At 46.0% G+C, this 24,113-nt stretch overlaps 1 protein-coding gene across 3 annotated transcripts; it reads right to left on the bottom strand.

Annotated features, from left to right (window-relative positions):
* Nucleotides 1-5,227: 5,227 nt before the first annotated feature.
* HNRNPF (heterogeneous nuclear ribonucleoprotein F) lies at nucleotides 5,228-23,065 on the bottom strand. 3 transcript variants are annotated; one of them, XM_081104553.1, is made up of 5 exons: nucleotides 23,011-23,065; nucleotides 22,656-22,725; nucleotides 13,398-13,541; nucleotides 12,187-12,245; nucleotides 5,228-8,571 (listed from the first exon to the last, which is right to left on the bottom strand). In XM_081104553.1, exon 5 carries the CDS (start codon nucleotides 8,518-8,520, stop codon nucleotides 7,273-7,275), a length of 1,248 nt encoding a protein of 415 aa, XP_080960679.1. In that variant the 5' UTR covers nucleotides 8,521-8,571; nucleotides 12,187-12,245; nucleotides 13,398-13,541; nucleotides 22,656-22,725; nucleotides 23,011-23,065; the 3' UTR covers nucleotides 5,228-7,272. The 3 variants fall into 3 exon arrangements, with proteins under 3 accessions (XP_080960679.1, XP_080960681.1, XP_080960680.1); XM_081104555.1 differs by lacking the exons at nucleotides 22,656-22,725; nucleotides 23,011-23,065 and adding an exon at nucleotides 22,018-22,095; XM_081104554.1 differs by lacking the exons at nucleotides 22,656-22,725; nucleotides 23,011-23,065 and adding an exon at nucleotides 14,301-14,371.
* Nucleotides 23,066-24,113: the final 1,048 nt, after the last annotated feature.

Below are 24,113 nucleotides of genomic sequence, written 5' to 3'. Positions count from 1 at the left end.
TCGATCTCCAGTGGGGGGTGTGTTAAGAGGCAGCCAATCAATAATTCTCTCTCATCGATGTTTCTATCTCCCTCTCCCGTCCTCTCCGAAATCAATAAAAATATATTAAAAAATATACATATCCAGGCATAAAAAACAAACTAGTACCAGACAGATAACACAAATACAAAGATGCAGATATTGGAAAGATTAGGCCAAGATTTGAACTGATTGATATGTTCAAGAAATGAAATGATGTTTGGAGATTATCAGAAAAAAAAATTGAACCTATGAGTTGTGAGTTAAATTGTGTCTTCCAGAAAGGTATGTTCAAGTCCTAAATTCCCAGTACCGGAGACTGTGACCTTATTGGAAATTGGGTCTTCCCAGATATAGTATTTTTAGGTGAGGTGATACTGGACTAGGGTGGGCCGTAGTCAATGACTGGTGATGTCCTTATAAGAAGAGAAAAATCTGCACCCAGGGAGAAGGTGATGTGGCAACAGAGGTAGAGAACGGACTGATGCAACACCAAGATTGCCAGGAACTATTGAAGTTAAAAATAGGTAAGGAAGAGTTCTTCCTTGGAGAGTTCAAGGGAGAATGGCCTTACCAACACCTTAATTTTGACATCTCACCACCAGAACTGTGAGAAAAATAATTTATATTAAGTAAAAAAAAAATTAAAAATTTTAGAACTAAAAATTCTTTTATTTTTCAAGAACTACACGTTCTTAAGGAGAAAACCAAGATGGCGACATAGGTAAACACCGGAAATTGCTGCCTCCCACAACTTCAAAAATACAACTAAAAGACAAAACAGACATCATCCAGAACCACATGAAGGCTGGCTGAGTGGAAATTCTACAACTAGAAGGAAAGAGAAAAGCACTGAGACTCAGAGGAGGTGCAGAAGTGCAGAGGTACAGAGGTGCACACAGCAAGGGCTGGCAACTGAGGACTCGGCTGTCTTTTTGAATTGGGAGGAAATCTCAAGCCCCCGACTGCTCTGAACTCGTTCTGGGAAGTCTCTGGGGACCCAGACTCATACGGGGAGAAACTGGACTGTGTGGCAGCGGGCAGAACTCAGAACTCAAGGGTGGCTTCCTCTCAGGGGTGCTTGCAGGGATTACCGGGACACTGAGACACCGGGCCTCTTAGGGCAGGGGTGAGGATCAGCCATAGCTGCTTGCTCTGCCCTGTTGATCCCCTGAGACCCTGCCCGACCCAAGCTTCTGCAGAGGCTTTTGCATATGAATACCCTGGCCCTTTGCAATCTGAAAATTACCTAACAAACTGCAGCTGGGCCAGACGGACCCAGAACCTCCAAGAGAAGGCCTAAGGCCCCACAGCAGCTTGTATTGCTTCACAGCTGGGCCTCATCTGGGCACCTCCAAACCCCAACAAGGAAGGGGAATCTGCAGATCTCTTCGTAGCTCCTGTTGGGTAGCCTCAGGCAGAGGCTAAATTAGCACTCCTTAGATCCAAGAGCCAGATTACAACTCCTCAGATCCATAAGGGACACACTCTGGGGGCAGACTCAGTGAGCACCAAAGCCCCACTGAAGCAAGTCTTGCCCCAGAAGGGTGTCTTCAGCACAGAAGTTCTCCCACTGTAGACACAGCTGATTCTCACAGCCAATTGGCCTGGAGGTCAATTCCTCCCAGTGATACCAAGAGCAATCAAGGTTTAACTACAGTGGGGCCATGACTTACAAGTGTCCCGACTAACGAGTTTTTTGAGATACCAGCTGTCTCTCGGCAGATTTTTTTTTTTTGCATTGAGTTGACAAAGTAATTTGAGTTAACGAGCTCCTTAACGAGCTCGGTCTCAAAACGAATTAAATTCCTAAGTCAAGGCCCCACTGTACAACAAGACTGCACAAAGCCCACAAAGGGGTGCACCAAGAGTGTCCACCTCAGGTAATTGGGGAGGCTGAGCCACTGGGCCCTATAGGACACCTAGCACAGAAAGCCACTCTATCAACACAGGAAAGCATAAAAAATGCGGAGACAAAGAAACAGGACACAAATGACAGAAATGGAGGAAAGCAAAATACTGGATATAGAGTTCAAAACCACACTTTTAAGGTTTTTCAAGAACTTTCTAGAAACCGCCGATAAATTTAGTAAGACCCTCAAAAAGTCTGGTGAAACCGCCGATAAATGTAGTGTAGTGAGACCCTCAAGAAATCTAGTGAGACCCTCGAGGTTATGAAAAAGGACCAACTAGAAATTAAGCATACACTGACTGAAATAAAGAATATTATACAGACTCCCAACAGCAGACTAGAGGATCACAAGAATCAAGTCAAAGATTTGAAATACAAAGAAGCAAAAAACACCCAACTGGAAAAGCAAAATGAAAAAAGAATCCAAAAATACGAAGATAGCGTAAGGAGCCTCTGGGACGGCTTCAAGAGTACCAACATTTGAATTATAGGGGTGCTAGAAAAAGAGAGAGGGCAAGATATTGAAAACCTATTTGAAGAAACAATAACAGAAAACTTCCCCTACCTGGTGAAAGAAATAGACTTACAAGTCCAGGAAGCACAGAGAACCCCAAACAAAAGGAATCCAAAGAGGACCACACCAAGACACATCATAATTAAAATGCCAAGAGCAAAAGACAAAGAGAGAAACTTAAAAGCAGCAAGAGAAAGACAGTCAGTTACCTACAAGGGAGTACCCATACAACTGTCAGCTGATTTCTCAACAAAAACTTTGTGCAGGCCAGAAGGGAGTGGCAAGAAATATTCAAAGTGATGAATGCCAAGAACCTACAACCAAGATTACTTTATCCAGCAAAGCTATCATTCAGAATTGAAGGTCAGATAAAGAGCTTCACAGATAAGGAAAAGCTAAAGGAGTTCATCACCACCAAACCAGAATTATATGAAATGCTGAAAGGTATCCTTTAAGAGGAAGAAGTAAAAGGTAAAGATACATATTATGAACAACAAATACACATTATCAACAAGTGAATCTAAAAATCAAGAATAATCTGAACAAAATAAACTCGTGATCATAATAGAATCAGGGACATAGAAAGGGAGTGGACTGGCTATTCTTGTGGGGGAAAGGGGTGTGGGGGATGCAGGAAGAGACTGAACAAAAATCGTGCACCTATGGATGAGGACAGTGGTGGGGTGGTGAGGGCCCGGGGGAACCAGGTGGAGGGGAGCTATGGGGGGAAAAAAGAGGAACAACTGTAATAATCTGAACAATAAAGATTTAATTAAAAAAAACCAACTAAACATTCTTAACTGAAGTTAAGAACATAATTGATGTTTAACAACAAATTAGACTCAGCTGAAGAGAATTTGTGAACTGGGAGATGGATAATAAGAAATATCAAGCCCTAGCCAGTTTGGCTCAGTGGATAGTGTCGTCCTGTAGACCGAAGGGTCCTGGGTTTGATTTTGGTCAAGGGCACGTACCTTGGTTGCAGGAGGCAATCAATCAATGTGTTTCTCTCACATCGATGTTTGTCTTTCCCTCTCTCTTCCACTCTCTCCAAAAATCAATGAAAAAATATCCTCAGGTGGGGATTAAAAAAAGACAGAAAAAAGGATTATCAAGATATTAGAAAAAATGCATTAAATAAAATTCAAAAGTTATTAATGACTTAAAAGAAAAACAGCTTAAGCCCAGCTGGTGTCGTTCAGTGGTTAGGTGTCAGTCTATGAACCAGGAAGTCATGGTTCAATTCCTGCTCAGGGGACATGCCTGGATTTTGGGCTCTAGCCCCAGTAGGGGGTGTGCAGGAGGAGGCCAATCAAGGACTCTCTCTCATCATTGATGTTTCTCTCTCTCTCCCTCACCCTTTCTCTCTGAAATCAATAAAAACGTATTTTTTTAAAAAAAACCTTATACTAAGCCAGAAATGGAAATTCAACTAATGTAATAAAGGATATGCAACCAATAATCAATAATTTTAATGGAGAAATACTGAAAGCTTTCTCTCTGAAAGTGGGAGTAAGATACTCTCTGACCCCAACTTTGTTCAGCATCACATTTTCTAACGATAAAAAATAAACTTATCTAAGAGCAGGCAACTAGGCAAGAAAAGAACAAAGTACACAAGGATTAGAAACAATAAAACTGTCACTATTTTTAAAATGGCAGTTTTGTATGTAGAAAATCCAAAGAATCCACATTTAAATTAACACTGATAAGTGAATTTAGCAGGGCCACAATATCAAACAAATACACCCTTAAAAAATAAAATATTCAGAAATAAGTCTGATTAAATGTGCATGAATTTTATATAAAAACTGAAATCAACAGAGATGCCATGACAGCCTTACAGCTTGATGCACCTGGCCATCCCCAGAGCATGAGTGGGGCTTAGTACAGAGTGGGCTCAGCAGCACCAGGAGCTGCTTTGTGAGCAGTGAATAGCTCTCTGCTGCATTAGACACATGCACCGATTCGTAACACACAGTCTGAGCTGACTGCTTATTGAGACTTGTCAGAGACACCACACAAAACCATTTATGAACAGATACCTCCAGGATGGGGCTCGCCCTGTCCTTTGTAGCAGATGGCAGGGCAGCTTGTGGAACCCCTGCAGCCTCTGGTCACCTAATAATTGAGGAGGAGCAATACTTTCAAGTATAAAATAAGATTTCTCCAGCCCTGGCTGGGTGGGTCAGTTGCTTGGAGCTTTATCCCATAAAACAAAAGGTTATGGGTTCAATTCCCATAGGGCACATACCTGGTTTCCGGCTCAATCCACAGTAAAGGTGCGTATTGGCTTCTTACCCCTCCCCCCTCTCTAAAAATCAAGAAAACATATCCTCACTTAGCCGGTTTGGGTCAATGGATAGAATTGAGGCCTGCAGACCCAAAGGTCCCAGGTTCGATTCCAGTCAAGGGCACATGCCCAGGTTTTGGGCTTGATCCCCAGTGTGGGGCGTGCAGGGAGCAGCTGATCAATGATTCTCATCATTGATGTTTCTCTCCCCCTCAGAAATCAATAAAAAATATATCCTTGCCCTGGCCATCCTCAATTTAGATCCTGAGTTCTGAGATGCCCCATATTAACCATCTGTCCAGCATCAAGATCCCTCATGTGCTAGTCCAGTCCACACATACCTAGCAGCTTTTTTGGTATAATATCCACTTCCTGCTATAGTGGCGTCTCTTCCTTCTGTTCCATGCTCAGTCCACACCATTTTTGTAGAACCTAAGTTGCAAACTTTTCTCTTAGACTATTTTAGATTTTGCATAGGCTGAGGCAAATTTGAAACTTTCATTTTTGACAAAACAAGTACAATATTTTGCAGTAAAGGTCAAATATTTTTTTGGGGGGGTGGATGTTATACTTTTAATTGGGGCTCCCTTCCAACAAATTGACTCCGGTCCTGGATCACAGTGCACTTACAATAGTTTAGCAACCTATTCTGTAAACAAGCTTGGAGACTTTGAGGGAGCAAAAATCAGTTTATGAATCACCTAGTTCAGGTGATGCCTCTGGATAGTCTTTCTCCTGGTAAGCAGGAAAGGCCATTGCTGCTGGCTGAGCTCAGGATCACCTTGGGATCTACTGTCATCTAGCACATTCCCTCCAGACTTCCCGTATCTGGACCAACTTAGCAAAGACGTTTTGCACCGTCATTCAGGCTTCCATAGGTTCCAGGTGCTGTCAGGGCTTCCTCACAAACCAGCAATGTGCTTCTCTATGGTGAATGTTGCCTGAAACTTGCGGATTGTGGACCCATGGAGTGTGCAGATACTGTGAACGTGGTCTATAAAGGGTGCCTGGTCTGTGGCTACCTAGAATTCTCCTGCCACCAGTCTTCTTCAGATAGTCCTAGTTCCACCTGTTGTGGTATTTGCAGTATTCCCGAGTGCTGCTGCAGCCCAGAGTCTATGGAATACTAGTGGGAAGGACAGAAGGTAAGGTGGGCCTGTGACGCCCAACTAAGTCAAAAGACTGGAAACAAGACTACAGTCTATCTACGGACTTATTTTTAATAAACTCTTTGGGGAATAACAACACTTTCTCTCTAAACATTCTCTTAAGATACCAGATGATCTTTAAACTGGTGAAACTAGGGACATGTGGGCTACATTATATGGTCATTAAAGACAAATGAGAAAATAAAAATTAAATAAACTCCATTCACATTTTACAATCTTGGCTTTATTGAGTGCATGTCAAAGTTAAGTGTGATGGCAATATGACATGTGTAGAGCTGCCTGGGATTTGGATGCTTCTTCACTCTGCTAGGCAGATGATAATTTTCTAACAATTCTGGAGAGACATCTATTGCTAACCCAGGAGTGTACCCTATAGAAATAGCCATTAAGTATGAAAAAAAATGTCTTATTCAAAACTATGGATTCCTAACTATGAGAAATGGATGCGATTCCAGCACAACGTGAGGGACCAGCAGGGCTGAAGAACAGAGCACAAAAGTCACAGAAGGCAGAGACTGTGTGCTTCTATTTTCCTATTTTCTGGAAGTGTCACCATTTCTACCACCCATTTGTACATAATACTTTTAAAAGATGACTTTTAATTCAGCTTCCTTGTAAAAAGGTAAGGAAAATCAGATTTGATGTGAACTTAAATTCACACTGAAACAGCATTTAAATGAATTCTCTTTAACCACCCAGCCATTTTGCTACTTTTTGGTGAGTAGATAGTCTATGCCAGTCATTGTGAAAAAGTCTTTATTTTAAGAAAAAAGTTTAGTTAACAAAAATTTTTTTTAACAAATTTCACTTAGCAAAATACACCCAAAAGGAAATCACAGTAAAGAAAGCTTTAAGTCAAGGCCTCACCAATTCCTACAGTATTAGTAATGTGTCTCAATTTTCAAAACTAACTTTTAAAAAGCTTAAACTTAACCTAAGAGATTTTAAATGAAAATAAACTAGAATGAACAAACATGAGAAATGTTCCTCTTTGAATTAGGGATCTAGCACCTTGAGTTTCCCAAAAATCTCATCTCCCCAATGTGTTCATGGTGATATGGTGTAAAAGATCCACATTTGATGTACTTAAAACTACTTGAAGTCAGATAACATCACCCCTGAAATACGCTACCAAAATATTAAAAAAAAAAAACCAAAAAACTGGAAAGTTTTAGTTTACTCAATATCACATGCCAGAAGAAAGTTTGCATGAGAAAACACTGAAGAGGTAACTTTTTAATCCAGATTTCACAAACTCATGGTGCAAAATGGGTCCCCACAGCTTCTTCTAGAGTAATAACTGCTTTTCATTGCTTGTTGGTTGCCTATGAAAAATTATAACTCAAATGCTTTATAAAATATAAAATTAGTCATATCCAGTCATGCTGTTCTGGCCACTGTAGCTAGCAGCTCCGTAACAGCCACTCACAGATGGGCTCTCAAGGCCACTGTAAGTGGACTGGGCTGATACTCCCATGCCCTGCATCATCTGGCTGCTATATGCCCCATTGCTAGCCCCTGTTGTGGAATTCAAGAAAAGTTCTATGTATCTATGCTGCATGTTGGCCCTGTCTTTGGACATAGCTGCCACAGCTTCTTCATGAGTGGCAAACTCAACATCAGCTTCGCCCGTCACTCTTCCATCAGGGCCAATCTCAATATGGACTCTTACAGGGTTGAGAGGAGAGAAGAAGTTGTAAATGTCATTCTCTGTAGCTTTATACGGCAGCCCTCTCATGTGGACACAGTGTCCAGTGGTACTCTGGACAGTGAACTCGCCATCTCCATATCTGTGGTCATACACCCCCGAGAGACAGTAACTAAGGTCTCTTCCAAACATGTCAGCGGTAAAGCCATAGCCATCGCTGAGACCGCTATACTCCTCATAGCCCCCATAGCCTGCACTGTAAGCACCAGACCTCATCCTATCCAAGCCTGCCTGCTTGACAATGCCAATATATCTCCTGGCTGTACCAGGACGGTCATAGGGCCCTGGCCGCTGTACAGACATAAATTTCAGAGGGGGATCTGAATATGTCCTAACTTCTTCCTGACTGCTCTTGAACACTTCAATATACCTGTGCCCTATTCTCTCCTTGTGCTTTCCTAGAGCCTTCTCAGCTAACTCCTGTGAGGCAAACTGCACAAAGGCTTCCCCTGTAATCTTGCCCTCAGGGTCCACAGGCAATGTGATCCCATTTGGCACGATTTCCAACCCTGAGAAGAACTGAACAATTTCCTCCTTGGTGCATCCAAATGGGAGTCCTCGAAGCCGCACGAAGCCATCATTAGCAGTGTCAGCACTGTTTGGACCACTGTGCTTCAACACCCAATCCATCTCGGTTCTGTGGGACTTGAACACCTCAATGTACCGGTGTCCCATGCTTTCCCTGTCCTTTTTAAGGGCCATTTTCACGTCATCTTCGGATTCAAGTTCAACGAAAGCCTCACCACTCTGCCTGCCTTCTCTAGTGTAGATGAAATGAATGCCTGCGGACCCATCATGAATTATGCAGCCGGAGAGGAAATTCTGCACATCCTCAATAGAGCAGGACCAGGGCAGGCCACGGAGCTTGACCACAAAGCCTTCACCTCCCTCAGGGCCCAGCATCATGGACACTTGGTAGGGCAGACTTCAAATAAACTCAGCTGCTGCTTTTTGTAGCTGAAAAGAAAGCAAAAACTACATAATTTCCCCTTTCATATGTATAAGAACATGCAATAAATACAATTTTCTCCCTTTTACAGCGAAGAAGGATAAGAGAAGTTGAAATACAACAAACACACTTGAATTTGTAAGGGATGTGCAGGATGCAGTTGATCCATGATATTCTCTCTCTCCCTTTCTAAAATAAAATAAAAAGAGAGAATTGGGGAGTGGGGGGTGTTTAAGACCCCTCTATGAGACTCTTTGACATCAAGTAAAAACAAGTGATGAACAGACTAGTTAAAACCACAACAACAGGCTAACATTTCCTGTGGCAGTGGGAATAGGCGTTCTCTTTATAAACAATTCTGCAGGACCCAAGACAGCAATGGCTTGCAGTGAGTGGGTAAGGATCATTTTTTCTAAATTGTCAAATCAAACAAAATGAGTCAAGTGTGAAACCTAGATGAACTCACATCCAGACAAGCAGCCAAGTCCATCACAGAACATTAGTTACATGCATCTCAAATACAGAAATGAAATAAGCTTCTCAGGTTCATATATAAATAAAATCATCACCCTGGCCAGGTAGCTAACTCAGTTAGTTAGAACATCGTCCCAATATGCCATGGTTAGGGGTTCCATCCCCAGTCAGGGCACATACAAGAATCAACCCTCTCTCCCCCTCTATAATAAATTTTTAAAAAAGTATCAACATTAGCCCTAGCTGGTTTGGCTTAGTGGACAGAGCTTTGGCTTACGGCCTGAAGGGTGCCGGGTTGTAGGCTTGATCCCCAGCAGGGGGTGTGCAGGAGGCAGCCAATCAATGATTCTCATCATTGGTGTTTCTATCTCCCCCTTCTCCCTTCCTCTCTGAAACCAATAAAAATGTATTTTTAAAGGTGTCCACATTAAAAACTTTGGTGGTGGGCGGGGGGGGGAGTATCAACACCACATAATATATATTGTCCGCTTCACTTTGCTGAAGGATAGGAGAAAAAAAAATAAACATATACAAGAGGGTGCCCTTCTCATAAGGTGTCATAAAGTACTTTGTGGCATCTGGCAGCCAGAGTTCAAGCTGAAAGAGTAAAGGTCAAATCCAACCAGAAGGACAGTTTTCTAAAGAGGAGGAACCAAACCAATATATGCATAAGAGACAACAATATTTTTAGTGATCAATGCTCAAAATGGGTACATATAAGGTTATGGAAATTAAATGTTTCATGAAAAGTGTCATTTCACATGAAGTATAAATGCAGCAATTAAAATCAGTGGTGCCCTAGCCAGTTTGGCTCAGTGAATAGAGCACTAGCCCTGGGACTGAAGGGTCTCTGGTTCAATTCTGGTCAAGGGCATGTACCTTGGCTGCTGGCTCAATCCCTGGCCCTGGTCAGGGTATGTGTGAAGGCAACCAATTGATGTCTCTCTCTCCCCCCGACCCCCCTTCCTTACATTCTCTCTAAAAATCAGTAAGGAAATATCCTCAGGCAAGGACCAATAACAACAAAAACTTGGGCGTATTAGAGAAAGATAAAAATAGAGCCTTAGCTCAAATGAAATCACAAAACATCCCTCATAGAATTGAGGTATTTACACTATTAGTGAAAAATATGGACAAATACATAAAAAGAACTCCTAAACTCGCCCAGCTGACATCTCTCAGTGGTTGAGCATCAACCTATGAACCGTATATCCGGAATCATATCCGGAATCGGGACTGACAGCTCTATCTCCAGTGGGGGCAGGCAGGAGGCAGGCAGCCAATCAATGAATCGCTCTCACCACTGATGTTTCTATCTCTCCTCAGAAATCAATACATACACACACATACCTCCTAGTTTTTCTTTAAAACCCACAATTAAAAAAATAAAAAGCACACTGAGGTAATTTGAGCTAAGAAAAAGCAAACTGGTAATAACTGCACCAGTATCAGAGAGAACAAATTATTGACAAGTTACATTTTGATCCATCATTTTCATAATTTAAATTCAGTATAATTTGAGGCCTCTGCCTCAAACTCAATGAACCCATCATTATTCTCAGGTGGTCCCATTCTCCACCTTAACCATGCCCTTAAGCCAGTGGTTCTCAACCTTGGCTGCACATTAGAATCACCTGGGGATCTTTTTAAAATCCTGATTTCTGGCCGAAACCGGTTTGGCTCAGTGGACAGAGCGTCGGCCTACGGACTGAAAGGTCCCAGGTTCGATTCCGGTCAAGGGCATGTACCTGGGTTGCGGGCACATCCCCAGTAGGAGATGTGCAGGAGGCGGCTGATTGATGTTTCTAACTCTCTCTCTCCCTTCCTCTCTGTAAAAAAATCAATAAAATATATTTAAAAAAAAAAATAAAATCCTGATTTCTGGGCCTCATCCTCCAGAAATTGTTACTAATGTGGCTTCACCCAGGTGATTCTAATGTGCAGCCAAGGCTGAGAACCACTGCCCTAAGCCCTATAAGTAACTCCTGCCTTCAACTATAAAGGCTTCTTACAGTTCTATCTTCAGTCTGAGCAGATTGCATGGCAAAGAATGAGCTAAATAATTCTTTCGTGATCAATGATCCAATTGTCATTTTCTTTTTGTATAGCCCTCATATTTCTAATTCCTATATTATCCCATACCAGGATCTGTTCCTTAAACTTCTCTAAGCATAATGACTCAAACTGCTGCTGAAGTGTTCCACGTTAAGGTGACTTTATGTCCCTCTCCCATTCAAAGTCTCAGTGGCTTTCCACTAACATTGGAACACAAACCACAAGGCTTAGGGGTTCTAAGGTCTTGCAACTTTGGCCTTCCACACACTATCTACTAGTTGGTATCACCCCATAATTTTAAAATCTCTTTATTCCTGTGCCTGAAATGTGCCAGGCTCCCTTGGATTTGACACACATGGTAATTCTCTCCAAATATATTCCACCAACCTCTGTCTAGCTAAATCCTACTAATCCTTAAAGCCTCAGCGCAAATATGCTGCGGTTCCAAAAGATCTTGCCCTTGCTACAAACTAAATCTTACGATTCTATGCTCCCATAGCATATAGAACGTGTCTTCAAAACTGCATTGGAAGCCTATGTCAGTTCTGTTGGTCATAGCTGCCCCACCCACCAGGTACTGAAGGCTGAAGACCAGCAAGGAATTAATTTATGGCCACAAGGGGGAGGGTATCTTCCTCTAGAACAGGGGTGGGGAACCTTTTTTTCCCTGCCATGTGGATATTTATATTATTTTGAAGGCATACGAAATTACCAACCTAAAAATTAGCCTGTTCAATTTGGTCAAACATTTAATTAACTCATCCCTAATGCTTTTGGCAGGGCCAGACCAATGATTTCTCGGGCCTTAGAAAGGCCTGTGGGCTGGAGGTTCCCCACACCTGCTCTAGAAAATGGCAGTCTAGTTAGGCTGAGAAAAACATGCAGGAAACATAAAAGAACAGGCATTTCATAAGAATCAATTATGCAATTAAACACCACATAAAACTAAACTATTTCCACTTTTGCTTTCATAATCCTCTACACATTTATGTTGTTTGCAGAGACAGTACTAAGAAGAAGTTTTTCAATTTCACACTCCTAAGGAAATTTTATGCTTGAATATAACACAAATTACATTCCTTAAATTAGCTCACCTTAAAGAACAAGGAGGGATGCCAACAGCCGGAGACACTCCTGGGAGGCACGAATTGTCCTAAAAAAGAGCAACATGGCCACCTTGCCTCAGTGCCTGAGAACTCCCCAGAGCAAGGTCAGTTAGTGGTCCTGGCGCCTTCCTGAGAAAGCGGGTCTGGGGGCTGCCCTCAAGCACTTCAAGGCTTCCCTTTTCATAGGGTAATGCAGAAGATTAACAGCAAGGAAACTCCCACTTGCCTGGAGGCGACAACTCAATTGCCCGATTTCTATACAAAAAACTATCTGAAAAATATTTAAATATCGAGGCGGGTGGAGCAGTTCTCGTGGGGGGGTTGGGATGGGGGCGGCAGCGTGTCTTCGCGGGGATGGGCCCCAGAGGAAGTCGCTGGGGCTGTAATTCACAAACACCCCGGGGGGCAGCAGAGACACTCAACACAGTTTTACCCGACAACTGCACTTCTTATGACCTAACATTAACCTTTTGATTAACTGAGAAGGAATAAGGGGAGGAAGTGTGGAATGAAATACCCTTTTAACAGGAAAAACACTGCCCCCACCCACAGCCACGGGATAAGGCCGCCCCCAAAGGTCTGACTCCGGGCTGAAGTGCAGGAAAAGTGTCTGAAAACTAAGCTACAGACAGAACTGGAAGCCCACGTTACCTTCTCTGGACGTGACCTTAAATGTTACCCATTTGCCTTCTCTCACTGGCCTCCTGCGACTATTCAGGAGGCACCATGTGGGGGAACCTTGTATAAATATTAACTGTTCGTCTAAGACGCTAATCCGGACCGAGATCCGCACGCCTACCACCGCCCGGCCTCCCGCGAGGCTCCGCATGTGCTCATCGCTCTCCTGGTTCCGGGGACTCGCTCACCTCCAGGCGGATCCAATCGCGATAAACCGGGCGCGCCCTCGAGGCGGGCGGGCCGGGCGATTACGTTTATCTGCGCAGTAAACAAGGCGCCAACCGCGCCTCCCACCTTCTGGAAGGTTCGGGACGGGGACTCGGCCCTCCTTCCCAGCGTGTTCTGGGGAGGCCCGAAGGGCATTTCGCCCTCATTTGTAAACTCATTTCAACCCGCAGCTGGCGGCACACAAGCCAGGCCGTCCGGGCGCCCTAACGACTCGGAAACTCCCATTTCTAAGTCCCAGCCCGCAGGCGGCGCCCCTCGGGGCCACAGGGTTGGCTCCTTCCTGTCAAACTTACCGCTGAGGGGAGCAGGGCCGAGGTCGATTTTCATCCAGCGAGCGCGGCTGAGGCCACAGGACCCGACGCCGCCGCCTCAGAAACGCAGGGGGCTCCGGGCGAACTGCAGGCGCATCTCCCGTCGTCGCTCACCTGAAACTGAAACTGCCGGCGGGAGCGCGTTAGTGCGGGCGGAGGCGCCGCCAGCCGCCAGGGGCGCGTCGGGCGGTTTCGGCGGGAAGCGTGGCGGCCGTCCCGGACGTGGAGCTCCTGGGGCGACCGGGCACCGGAACTAGGAACGAGTTCGCCCCGCCTCCGACCTGGTGCCCGACAGACCCCGCGGCGGGGCCGGGAGTAACGCCGGAGCCTAGGGCGCCCCAGCCAGCGCCTGGGCGGGGCCAACGGCCGCTTCCGGGGCGGAGCAACTGCGCGCGCGCGTGAGGGGGGGGGCAAGCTGAGCGCGCGGGGGGAGCAAATGGGGGGGCCGAGGGCGGGGAGCGCGGCTCAACCGGACGCGCGGGGATGGGGGGGGTGAGAGGGCACAAGGCTCTAGGCCTCCCGACCCGCGGCGGGAGGGGAGCCCCGGGTCCGAGGGCTACGGGACCCCGGGAGGAAGTCCCCGGTCGGGGAGGGGGGGAGGGGGGTGAAAGAGTTCTCGCGCGGCTCCAACGGGCCTCGGGGCGGAGCTCCCGGTCGAGGGGGGCTTCCCAGGGAGGCCCAGAGGGTTCCTGGACCCGCAGGGAGCCGGCGGCCCCCAGGGCTGGGGCGGAGCTCCGAGTCGGGAACTTCCTGGGACGGTGGGGGTGGGGGTGGGAAAGTTCCTAGGGCGGCGGGGGGGTGGGGATTGGGGGGACGGCAGGGAAGAGGGGCCCCAACCGCGGGGGTGAGGGTGGCGGGTGGGGGTCGCCCGCTCGCGCGGCTCACCACGACGGGCTGGGGTCCGAGTCCGGAAGGCCGGCGCGCGGCTGCGTCCCGGAGGCAGAGGCCGCGTGACTGGGAGGGCGGCGAGCGGACGCGGGTCACGGGGTGTGAAGGAGGAAGTGCCGGGCCGGCCCGCCAAGATGTCACCAATGGAAACGCGTCCTGCAGGTGCGCCCGGCCCGCGCGGCTGGCCCGGCAGGAAGTGGGAGGGGGCAGAGCGACGAGGAAGCGCGTCCGAGTCTCCGGAGGCGCCGGGAGGAAAGTCCAGAGGCCGGGGAGGGGAGGGGGGGCGGCAGCGAGGTTACGCGGAGGAGACACCGTAACGTTGAAAGGAAACCGCCTCTGAAGCAGGAAGAACTCAGCATGGGAACTAGTGGGTATGCCTCCAGCACCTTGTTCTCTAGACTTGACCAGACTCAAGTCAATAGTTTGCAGTTTTTAGATTAATTTTAAAACACGCAATTCTCAAAACTGTCTATCCAACGAGCAGCCACATTTTAGCAACCTTTAAATCCTAATTCAAGTGAACACACTGGAAAACAAGGCCATTGCAGTAATGTGAGTAGCGACTCATATCAGGAATCATAAACTATTAACTGAAAAGTAGAGACAAATGAGCCAGCCCTTCAGCAAATTAGCTCCAAAGAAAAAAAATAAAGGGGGCATTTATTGAATAAAAGGAATGTTAAGAGATTTATCAAGGATTTACAATGCATGGGACATTTTTGGATTTTGATTCAAACCGGTAAACACTTATGGGACTGGGGCAATTTAAGAGATATTTGAACATTGACTAGAAATTTGCTTTTAACTATATTTTAGATTTTATAGAATTGTTACGTTTAAAAACAAGGGAATTAATATTTAGAAAGGTGTTCTGAAAGTATCTGTGGATGAAATGGTGTGATGGCAGGGATGTGGTTCAAAATTAAGTAGATGGGGGATGTAGAGAAAAACTGTCCATAATTGGTAATTGTTGAAGCTGGGGGATAGGATTCAAAATCTAGCCATCCCATCAAAAGTGGGAAACAGACACTAAAAACTCACATAAGTAAAACAATATTCTGAAGAAATTTGTGGAAAGATTATCTACAGAAATGGGTACCTTGACTGCTTCACAAGCATTTATTTCCCTGTAAATCCTCTTCAAAGTATATCCTCTTGGTAATTTAGTATGTCCGGCATGCATTTTCTCACTTATTGTATTTGAATGTATTTGCTGCAGTTTAGTTTTACATGAGTCTTTTTAGCTTAACTGGTTGGTGACACCGGCAAGGAGGGCGTTAATAATTGATTAATCATGATAATGGTTTCTGCCAGGGAAGGAACAACAAGTACACAATACACCAGGGAGCCTGTTGTGCTAAGACAGAAGGCACCTGAAAGTACCTGCCACAGCTCAACCGAAGAGGAAAGCAGAGTGAGATCTTCACACCCTGAAGGTCTGGGGTCTGGTTCGGTATTTTTGGACTTTAGATATGAGTGTTGGCCTGCAGACCAAAGGGTCCTGGGTCGATTCTCTCACATCGATGTGTCTTTCCCTCTCTTCCACTCTCCCTCAAAATCAATGGAAAAATATCCTCGGATGAGGATTAACAACAAAAAAGTGAAAGGATTTGAGTAATGTGCAGTAGATAAAATTAACCGAACTAGAGTCATTCATTAACCCAGAAATACTGTGCACTTACAACAGGGGTGGGGAACTTTTTTCTGCCAATGGCCCTAACAGTCATAATAAAAGAATTAATTTTTAGAAATTCACAAGTGTTTATGAATGAAATAGTGTGATGGCTGGGATTTGATTCAAAATTATCTGAAATAGATGGGGATGTAGAGAAAACTGTCCATAACTGGAAATTATTGGAGCTGGGTGATAGGATTCAAAACTAGCCGTTTTATGGAAAGTGAGAAATAGACAATAAAGAAATATATGTCTGATCACAAATTCTGAAATGACCAAATACTAGAAAACGAGGATTAACTTACATTAGGGTTCTGAAGAAGTGACATTTAAACAGGCCAGAAGCAGAGGTACAAACGTAAAACTCCATTCCACCCCACCCCCACAACCTCCAGCCCCAATAGCTAAGGCAGGGGTCCTCAAACTTTTTAAACAGGGGGCCAGTTCACTGTCCCTCAGACCGTTGGAGGGCCGGACTATAGTTTAAAAAAAACTATGAACAAATTCCTGTGCACACTGCACATACCTTATTTTGAAGTAAAAAAAACAAGTACAATATTGGTATTTGCATGTGGCCCACCGGCCATAGTTTGAGGACCCCTGAGCTAAGGTTTCAAAGTAGAAGTTAGAAGACCATATTAGCCTTTTATTCCTTTGTATATTACTCTACTTATTTCCCCTGATGTTTGTTTTAATTCTTTTTTTTTAATATATTTTATTGATTTTTTACAGAGAGGAAGGGAGAGGGATAGAGAGTTAGAAACATCGATAAGAGAGAAACATCGACCAGCTGCCTCCTGCACACTCCCCACTGGGGATGTGCCCGCAACCAAGGTACATGCCCTTGACCGGAATCGAACCCGGGACCCTTCAGTCCGCAGGCTGACGCTCTATCCACTGAGCCAAACCGGTGCTGGCTGTTTTAATTCTTTATAATTTAAAAATGCAACCCTTTGCTAAGATGTTTTGGTTGCTTTGTATAAACATTTTTATTTTGTGGTAAATCCTTTTAATCTTTGTATTCAGTTATTATATGCCTCAATTTCCCAGGAGCTCATGGACCGGAAGTGTGAGAACTCTTATCTAATTTGCACAACATGCAAGTTCCAGATACAAAGCTACCTGAGAGAAGGTGTAGATGGATCATGAAATACCCTAACTTATTTTAAGTGTTTATTGCTATTACTACGTTTTTATCCATCAAAGGTCATGATCTGTAAGCAACAGGAAAGCTGTTTTATATTATCTTTAACTATTGGGCCCTTTACTTTATTTAGAATAACTGAATCTGGAGTTAGAATACACTAGTTTTCCTAAATATTTAGTTATCTAAAGCTGTGTTAACTAAAAAGCAAAAACAGTATGATGTGATGCCAGGTAAATTACATCTATAATGCTTGCATTGAAATTAACTTAAGGGATGAATTTTTATCCAACAGAACAAGCAACCATTGCTCTCTGTTTAAATTTCAATGATTTAACTTTATATAACCAAAACGTATTATATAAACAATCAATACAAAAAATGAGATAGTTTACATTTTTTCATACTAAGTCTCAAAATCCTGTGTGTATTTACACTTGCAGCCCTACTCTATTTGGACTAGTACATTTCAAGTGCTTCCTAGCCACACATAGCTAGTACCTACCATAGTGGACATTGATCTATATCGTGATTTCCAACCTTTTCATCTCATGGCTCACAAACTGATTTTAAAAGATAGGTATAATTTTGACTCATCCACACAGGACGGCTACTGTTGTGTTGGCTGATGTCATTTTTTTATTTGACACTATTTAAGGGAAAAATGGTCAGTGCCCCTGACTCTCTCTCTCTCTCTGAAATCAATAAAAATAAACACTGCTATTAAGACTTCCCTTGCTAAAGATAAAATCTGTTCTCAATTGAGGGGAAAAATTCATCACTTGTATTAATTGGTAGTACTCTCCCCCATAGTAAGAAATGCTATTCTAGCCTAAGAAATGGAAGTGAGGAGGGGAGACCTTTGCTAAGAAGATAATCTCCCAGTTACTCTACCCCCTAACCTTCCTGTAGTTCTCTCTCCTGAAGCGAGCAGCTCTGGGGTGGGCTAAAGGCCTCAGGAGGGCTGTGGGTGACACTTATGATCTCCAGGGAGAACTGTGCAGCACATGCCCACAGCCTCAAGGTGTTCCTTCAGGGAGCCTAGAGCTTCCTCCTGGGGCTCCGTGGAGAGTTGTCTTGTCAGGTCCCATGCAGCTGCCACAGGAGTGGCGACGCTGTAGCACCTTGTGCTCAATGTTCACTGTTCAGGGACCACACAGCACACTATCCATGGGAGTGAACAGAGCCAAGAGAAGGGAAAGAACATGACAATGTACTTGAGGGGCTTCCAGCACCGGGAAGGAATACCACACACAGGAAAACAGCTTACAGCAGCAGTTTTCAGAGTACAAAAAGTGCTGGGCAAAACCATAATATTAACAGAAAAAACAAGCACTTTCAGACAATCAAATGCAGAATTAGCTTTCCAGTACTAAAAATTGAGTTGAAATATTTTGGGTGTATTGAGTTAATAAAAATACATTAAAACAATTAAAATAAGAGTGTGATAGGAATTTGTAATATTCATACTAGGTGAGAATTTTTGAAGAGGTATACTGTCGGGGGAAACTAAAAGGAGTTCAGAATTTTTCATTTCAGTTTTGCATTACCAGCCCACCATTAAAAAAATATTTTTTTAATCTATTGATTTTAGAGAGGGGGAGGGGAGAGAAACATCGATTTGTTGTTCCCTTTATTTACCCATTCACTGGTTGATTCAGGTATGTGCCCTGACCGGGGACTGAACCCACAACCTATCAGGACTATGCTCAACTGAGCTACCTGGCCAGGATCCCCTCACCCCCTACCTAATCATCACAATTTCTCTATAAATTGAGAACAGGGAAAACTTTCCTGACCATGTCTCAAAAAACGGAATAGGGGGGAAATAACATCAAATCTCATTACATTAAAAACCAAGCCACCTCTGTATGGCTAAAACCACTATAAGCTAAGCAAAAATACCAATGATAAAATGGGAAAGATATTTGCAATTTATTTCCCAAGTGTTAGTAATAAACAGCTTCTAAAAAGACACAAAATGTCCAACAATCCAGACAAAAAGGCTTACACATGAAATGATGCTCAACTTCATCCATATAAGACAAACTCAAATTTTAAATGAAATAACACTTGAAATACCTATCATATTGATAATAACAGAATTTTGCTAACAAATATCCCTGGCAAGGTTGTAGATAATAAGCAGGAACTCTCCAATACTGTTTGTGGAAATATTAAATAGCTCAACCCTTATGGTCAAAAAGGGAAAAGATACCCACAAAGGCTATTCACTGCAGCACCACTTCTAACAGAGAAAGACTAGAAACAACCCAGTTACCCATCACTAAGAATCCAGTTGATAAACTTTGGTGGATCCACTTAATGAAGTATTTATTGTACTTTAAACCAAGGAAGCCAAGCACCAATGTGAAGAGCTCCCACTGGCCAAAAATTGGATAATTTGAGCCAAAAGAATAAAACCTATCATGGGTAAAAATACAGACTCTGTTAAAATTCATAATGGTACCAGAAAAACTGTCTTTGGCACATGCTAAGGACTGAGTTCATTATGCGGGATATCGATAAACAGGAATAAAAAATGTAACCGCCAGCTAGCCCAGTTGGTTAAAGCATCATCCCAATACTCCAGGGTTGTGGTTTGAAACCTGGTCAGGGCAAATACAAGAATCAACCACCCTAGCTGGTTTGGTTCAGTGGAAAGAGGGTCAGCCTGCGGACTGAAGGGTTCCAGGTTCAAGGGCACATGCCTGGATTACAGGCTCCATCCCCAGTGGGGGGTGTGCAGGAGGCAGCCAATCAATGATTCTCTCTCATCACTGATGTTTCTACCTCTCTCTCCCTTTCCCTTCTCTGAAATCAACAAGAAATATATTTTTTTAAATCAACCAATGGCCAGGCCGGTGTTGCTCAGTGGTTGAGCATCAACCCAAGAACCAGGAGGTCATAGTTGAAGTCCTGTCAGGGTATACGCCCAGATTGTGGGCTTAGCTCGATCCCTGGTAGAGGGCATGAAGGAGGCAGCCAATCGACGTTTCCCTCTCACACTGATGTTTCTCTCAAATCAATAAAAACATATCCTCAGGTGAGGATTAAAGCAAATATTTTTTTTCAAAAAGATATAATCTACCAAATGTAAGGTGTGCTCTTATTTGACTACCAATTCAAACCTACCAACTGTATAAAAATATTTATTAATCCTGGCTGGTGTGGCTCAGTGGTTGAGTACTGACCCATAAACCAGGTTTCAGGCTCAATACCCAGTATTTAAAATGTATTATAGAAAAGAAAGATCCGATTCCCAGTCCCAGCTGTGTCACTGAACAAAGTGACTTCTTGTCTCCTGGTCTCCATTTTCTCATCTGTAAAATGGGGCTAATGGAATATCCCCGTATAGCCTGGTCATGAACGTGTGATTACAAAGAGTGAGTGCCAAGGCTCAGACCCAGGGGAGGTTGGCAGGAAGTTACCTTTGTGGAAGGGGGTCCTCCTCCCATTTCTGTAGCCCCTCCAGGCATCTACCGTCTCCATATTCTCCTTCACAGTTTTGGCCATAAATAAGGACTAACTCTTCCACTTAATCTTTTTCCTTAAGTCAATCAGCATTTTCACTTGAATATTTTGTTTAATGGGAGCTTTGTAGCAAGACTCAAGTGAAAACCAATCACTTGTCAAAGTGACTAAAATAACTTGGAAATAACAAATCTAATCAATTTACAGCAATGCATACAGGTACATGAGTTCCCCAAAGCAAGGACGGACTCACCCAACACTAGTGATAGAGCAATCAATCTCTCCCAATATTAACTCACTTTATTATTTTTGGGGGGAGGGGGAAACGGAGTAGGCACATATGAGGTCACATTTTTTGTTGTTAATCCTAACCCCAAGATATTTTTTTTCCATTGATATTTAGAGAGTGGAAGGGAGAGGGAGGCACAGAGAAACATGGATCTACCTTCCCCCACATACCGACCGCCTGGGTTTGAACATGCAACTGAAGTAGGTGCCCTTGACGGGAATCGAACCCGTGACCTTTCAGTCCGCGGGCCGAGCTCTAACCACTTAGCGTCGGCTAGAGCATATTCACTATTTTAAGATGAAAAATCTTGTCTAAAAATTAGCACTGAAAACACCAATTTTCACTGACATCCTAATGTATTGTCTAACCGGAGAACCCAAAGTATTCTCATTACTGGAAATTCAGAAATAAGTTAACTTTTAAAAAACGTGGCTAAAATAGTGAGAATTACATTAAGATCGGTAGTTTCAATGACATTTTGAATGAAAAGATTTGCAGTTTTCAAAATTCTCCCTGCTCCACCAGGTTCAGGGCGCCCAAAGGCCTCCCCTAACCTCCGCGTTTCCGCTTCCCACCCTCCCACCGCGCGGGGCCAGGAGGCCGCGGCACCGCCTTGCTCCGCGCGCTCGCGGGCTGCTCTCCCGCCGCACACGGGCCGCCGCAAGCAGTTGTGAAACACGGAAAGGGAAGCACGTTCGCTCGTCCCGGGCTTCCAGGCGAGGAAACTGCTGGGAGGCCGTCCAGCGTGAGGCAGGCGGGGCCCACCGGACGCCGGGGGGCGCTCTCGCAGGCGCCCGAGAAGGGGCGGGGGGCTCTCCGGGGCCTGTGACCGCCCAACCGCTTCCATAAAGAATAAAGAGACCAGGGGAGTCGTACCCCGCGACTTGTCCGGCGTCGCCCAGGCCACCGGCGCCCGCTTTGGTGAACCACGCCGAGCACGGGAGGCAGAGGGCGCCGAGAGCGTCCAGAAGTTTCTTAGACGCAGCCAAGAATCAGCAAATATATTCAAAGACACAAAGAAGTCAAAGACGAGAAAAAAGAAACGGCCGATGGCACAAGCTTGCTCATAAAAAGTGTGGCAACCAGGCAAAGACAACGAGACCAAAAAGTCAGCCAAACGCAGACACAATACCTCTCGGGCAGGAGACCAACGCAGACAGGCGCTCAGGGCACGCACGCCGCACAAAGAGGAAGAAGGCCGGCCGCCGACACCGAAAGCCGAGGCCTGACGAGCGGGAACGTGGGAGGGGGAGGAGTCAGGCCCAGCCCTTCGCGGGCACCTCCCCAGCGCTCCCAGCCACGTGAAGGCACGGCTTCCACTTTAAACCTCCCTCTCCGCCGGGCGCGGCGTCCGCACCCTCCTCCTGCCAGGCCGGGGCGCTCGGCGCGGCTCTCCCGGGAGGCCGCACGAGGCCTTCCTTTCCTCCAGTGCTGCAGGCCCTGCTTCTCCGGACCCCACACCTCAACCCCGAGGTCTGGTCCCAGAGTACAAGGCCCTTGACCTCAGGCCCACCTCTCCCAAAGCCAAATCTCTGCCCGCCACCCTCACCCCGTAGGCTCGGCCCCAGATGGCTATCTCTGTGTGCGGCCCTTGACCTCCACCCCTCGATCCCCACCAGCGGAAGACCCAGACTCTGGTTGGTCCCGAGTTTGCGGCCCTTGACCTCAGATCCTGCCTCCCCGGACCCTAGATCTCAGCCCTGCCACCCCACCTCCAGGGGGCGCTATCCCCAGCCGGTCGTCAGACCTTCCGCCCGTCCCGGTCCTCACCTCGGGCTCCGAGTCGTCCACGCTCCCTTCTCTGCTTCACATCCGGCACCTCGGTCGTCCCCCTGAGCTCCTAGAGGAGGGTGGAACGCAGGACACTTGGCAGTTGTAGGGGAGGCAGTTGAGGCTTGTTTACCATCACCATGGAAACCCCTGGCTGAGCGCCCTGGGCGGGGCTTCCCGGAGCGCGACAGGCCCAAGTCCACAACTAGCGCCCCTTGTGCGCACGCAGCGCTTCAGGAGCCGCTGCTCTCGGCCCCGCGCCCCGCACCCGGGAGCTGCAGCCCCGGCACCCGCGCCCCCACCCTGTTTCTGCCTGCCGGCGCGACCCCTGCTCGGTTGCCCCACGGAATCCCACCTTTTCCAGGAGGACGCAACGCAGTCCTACTTCCACGACGGAACCGGAAGGACGCAAAAAAGTAGCGGGGCGGGGCCTCCACGGCGGGCATCCGGGAACCCGGAGCACCAAGTCGCCATTGTGTCGTGCCCGAAGCGCAGCCGGGGATTGGTCAGCCGGACGGGGGCGGGGCCCGCGGCGGGGGCGGGGCGAGGAGGGGGGCGGTGGGCCGCAGGACCACGGGAGTTGGGCGGGGCGAGAGAACCAGAGCGCTGAGTCTCTGAAATACTGACAGGAGGGCCGCCCAGCGAGCCCCAAGGACGCCGGGCAGAAGACCCGCGCGAGAGGAGAGAGCCGTTTCCTGCCGAGGAGGAAAGAGGAAACTGAAAACACCGGATAAAGGCTGCTCTGGTGGCAGGATTTAGGGGGGAATTAATTGCTTAGAGATTAGCTCTTGGGCTGAAGCCCCCCAAAGCCTCGGAAGCCGCAGGGGGAACGCGGGCTTCTCGGTTACCGAGCACCGAGCCCACAGGCTGGCTGGGAGGACTGCCCGCCCGAGGCAGCGCAGCAGATTGTTCGCCGTATGTTCTAGAATGAGTGATTATTACCACTTCTGGGACACTTCATAAAGAGGATAAAGTCAGGCAGTCGTCACAGGTTCAGCAGGTTATTTTAAAGTCACCAGTTCAGTTAAGCCGTGCTTGGAATAGTGTCAGATTATGACTGGCCAAGGAGGATAGAGGATAGAGGAGCACAGATTGTCATGAGAACTTTCCGAGAAAGAAAACATTGGAAGAATAAGGGCAGGAGTAGTCAGAGGAAGGTGACAACGAGGCAAAATTATAGAAAACAGGTCCTACAAAACTCGGGTTTTTGTTTTGTTTTTTGGTTAATCCTCACCCGAGGGTATTTTTTCATTAAATTTTAGGGAGAGTGGGAAAGACAGAAACATGGATGTGAGAGAAATACATCGGTGGGTTGCCTCCTGCTTGAGCCATGACCGTGGCCAGGCCAGGGAGGAGCCTGCAACCAAGGTATGTGCCCTTGACCAGAATCGAGCCCGGGGCCCTTTGGTCCTCAGGCTGATGCTGTATCCACTGAGCCAAACCAAGTAGGGCCAAAAC

The sequence above is a fragment of the Myotis nattereri genome (genome assembly GCF_964212035.1).
Source record: "Myotis nattereri genome assembly, chromosome: 13".
NCBI lineage: Eukaryota > Metazoa > Chordata > Mammalia > Chiroptera > Vespertilionidae > Myotis > Myotis nattereri.
This window is presented reverse-complemented; position numbering and strand designations above follow the sequence as displayed.

Bases quoted from the DNA above. Each gene is read 5' to 3' on its own strand.
- HNRNPF (XM_081104553.1), bottom strand. From the start codon at position 8,520: ATGATGCTGGGCCCTGAGGGAGGTGAAGGCTTTGTGGTCAAGCTCCGT.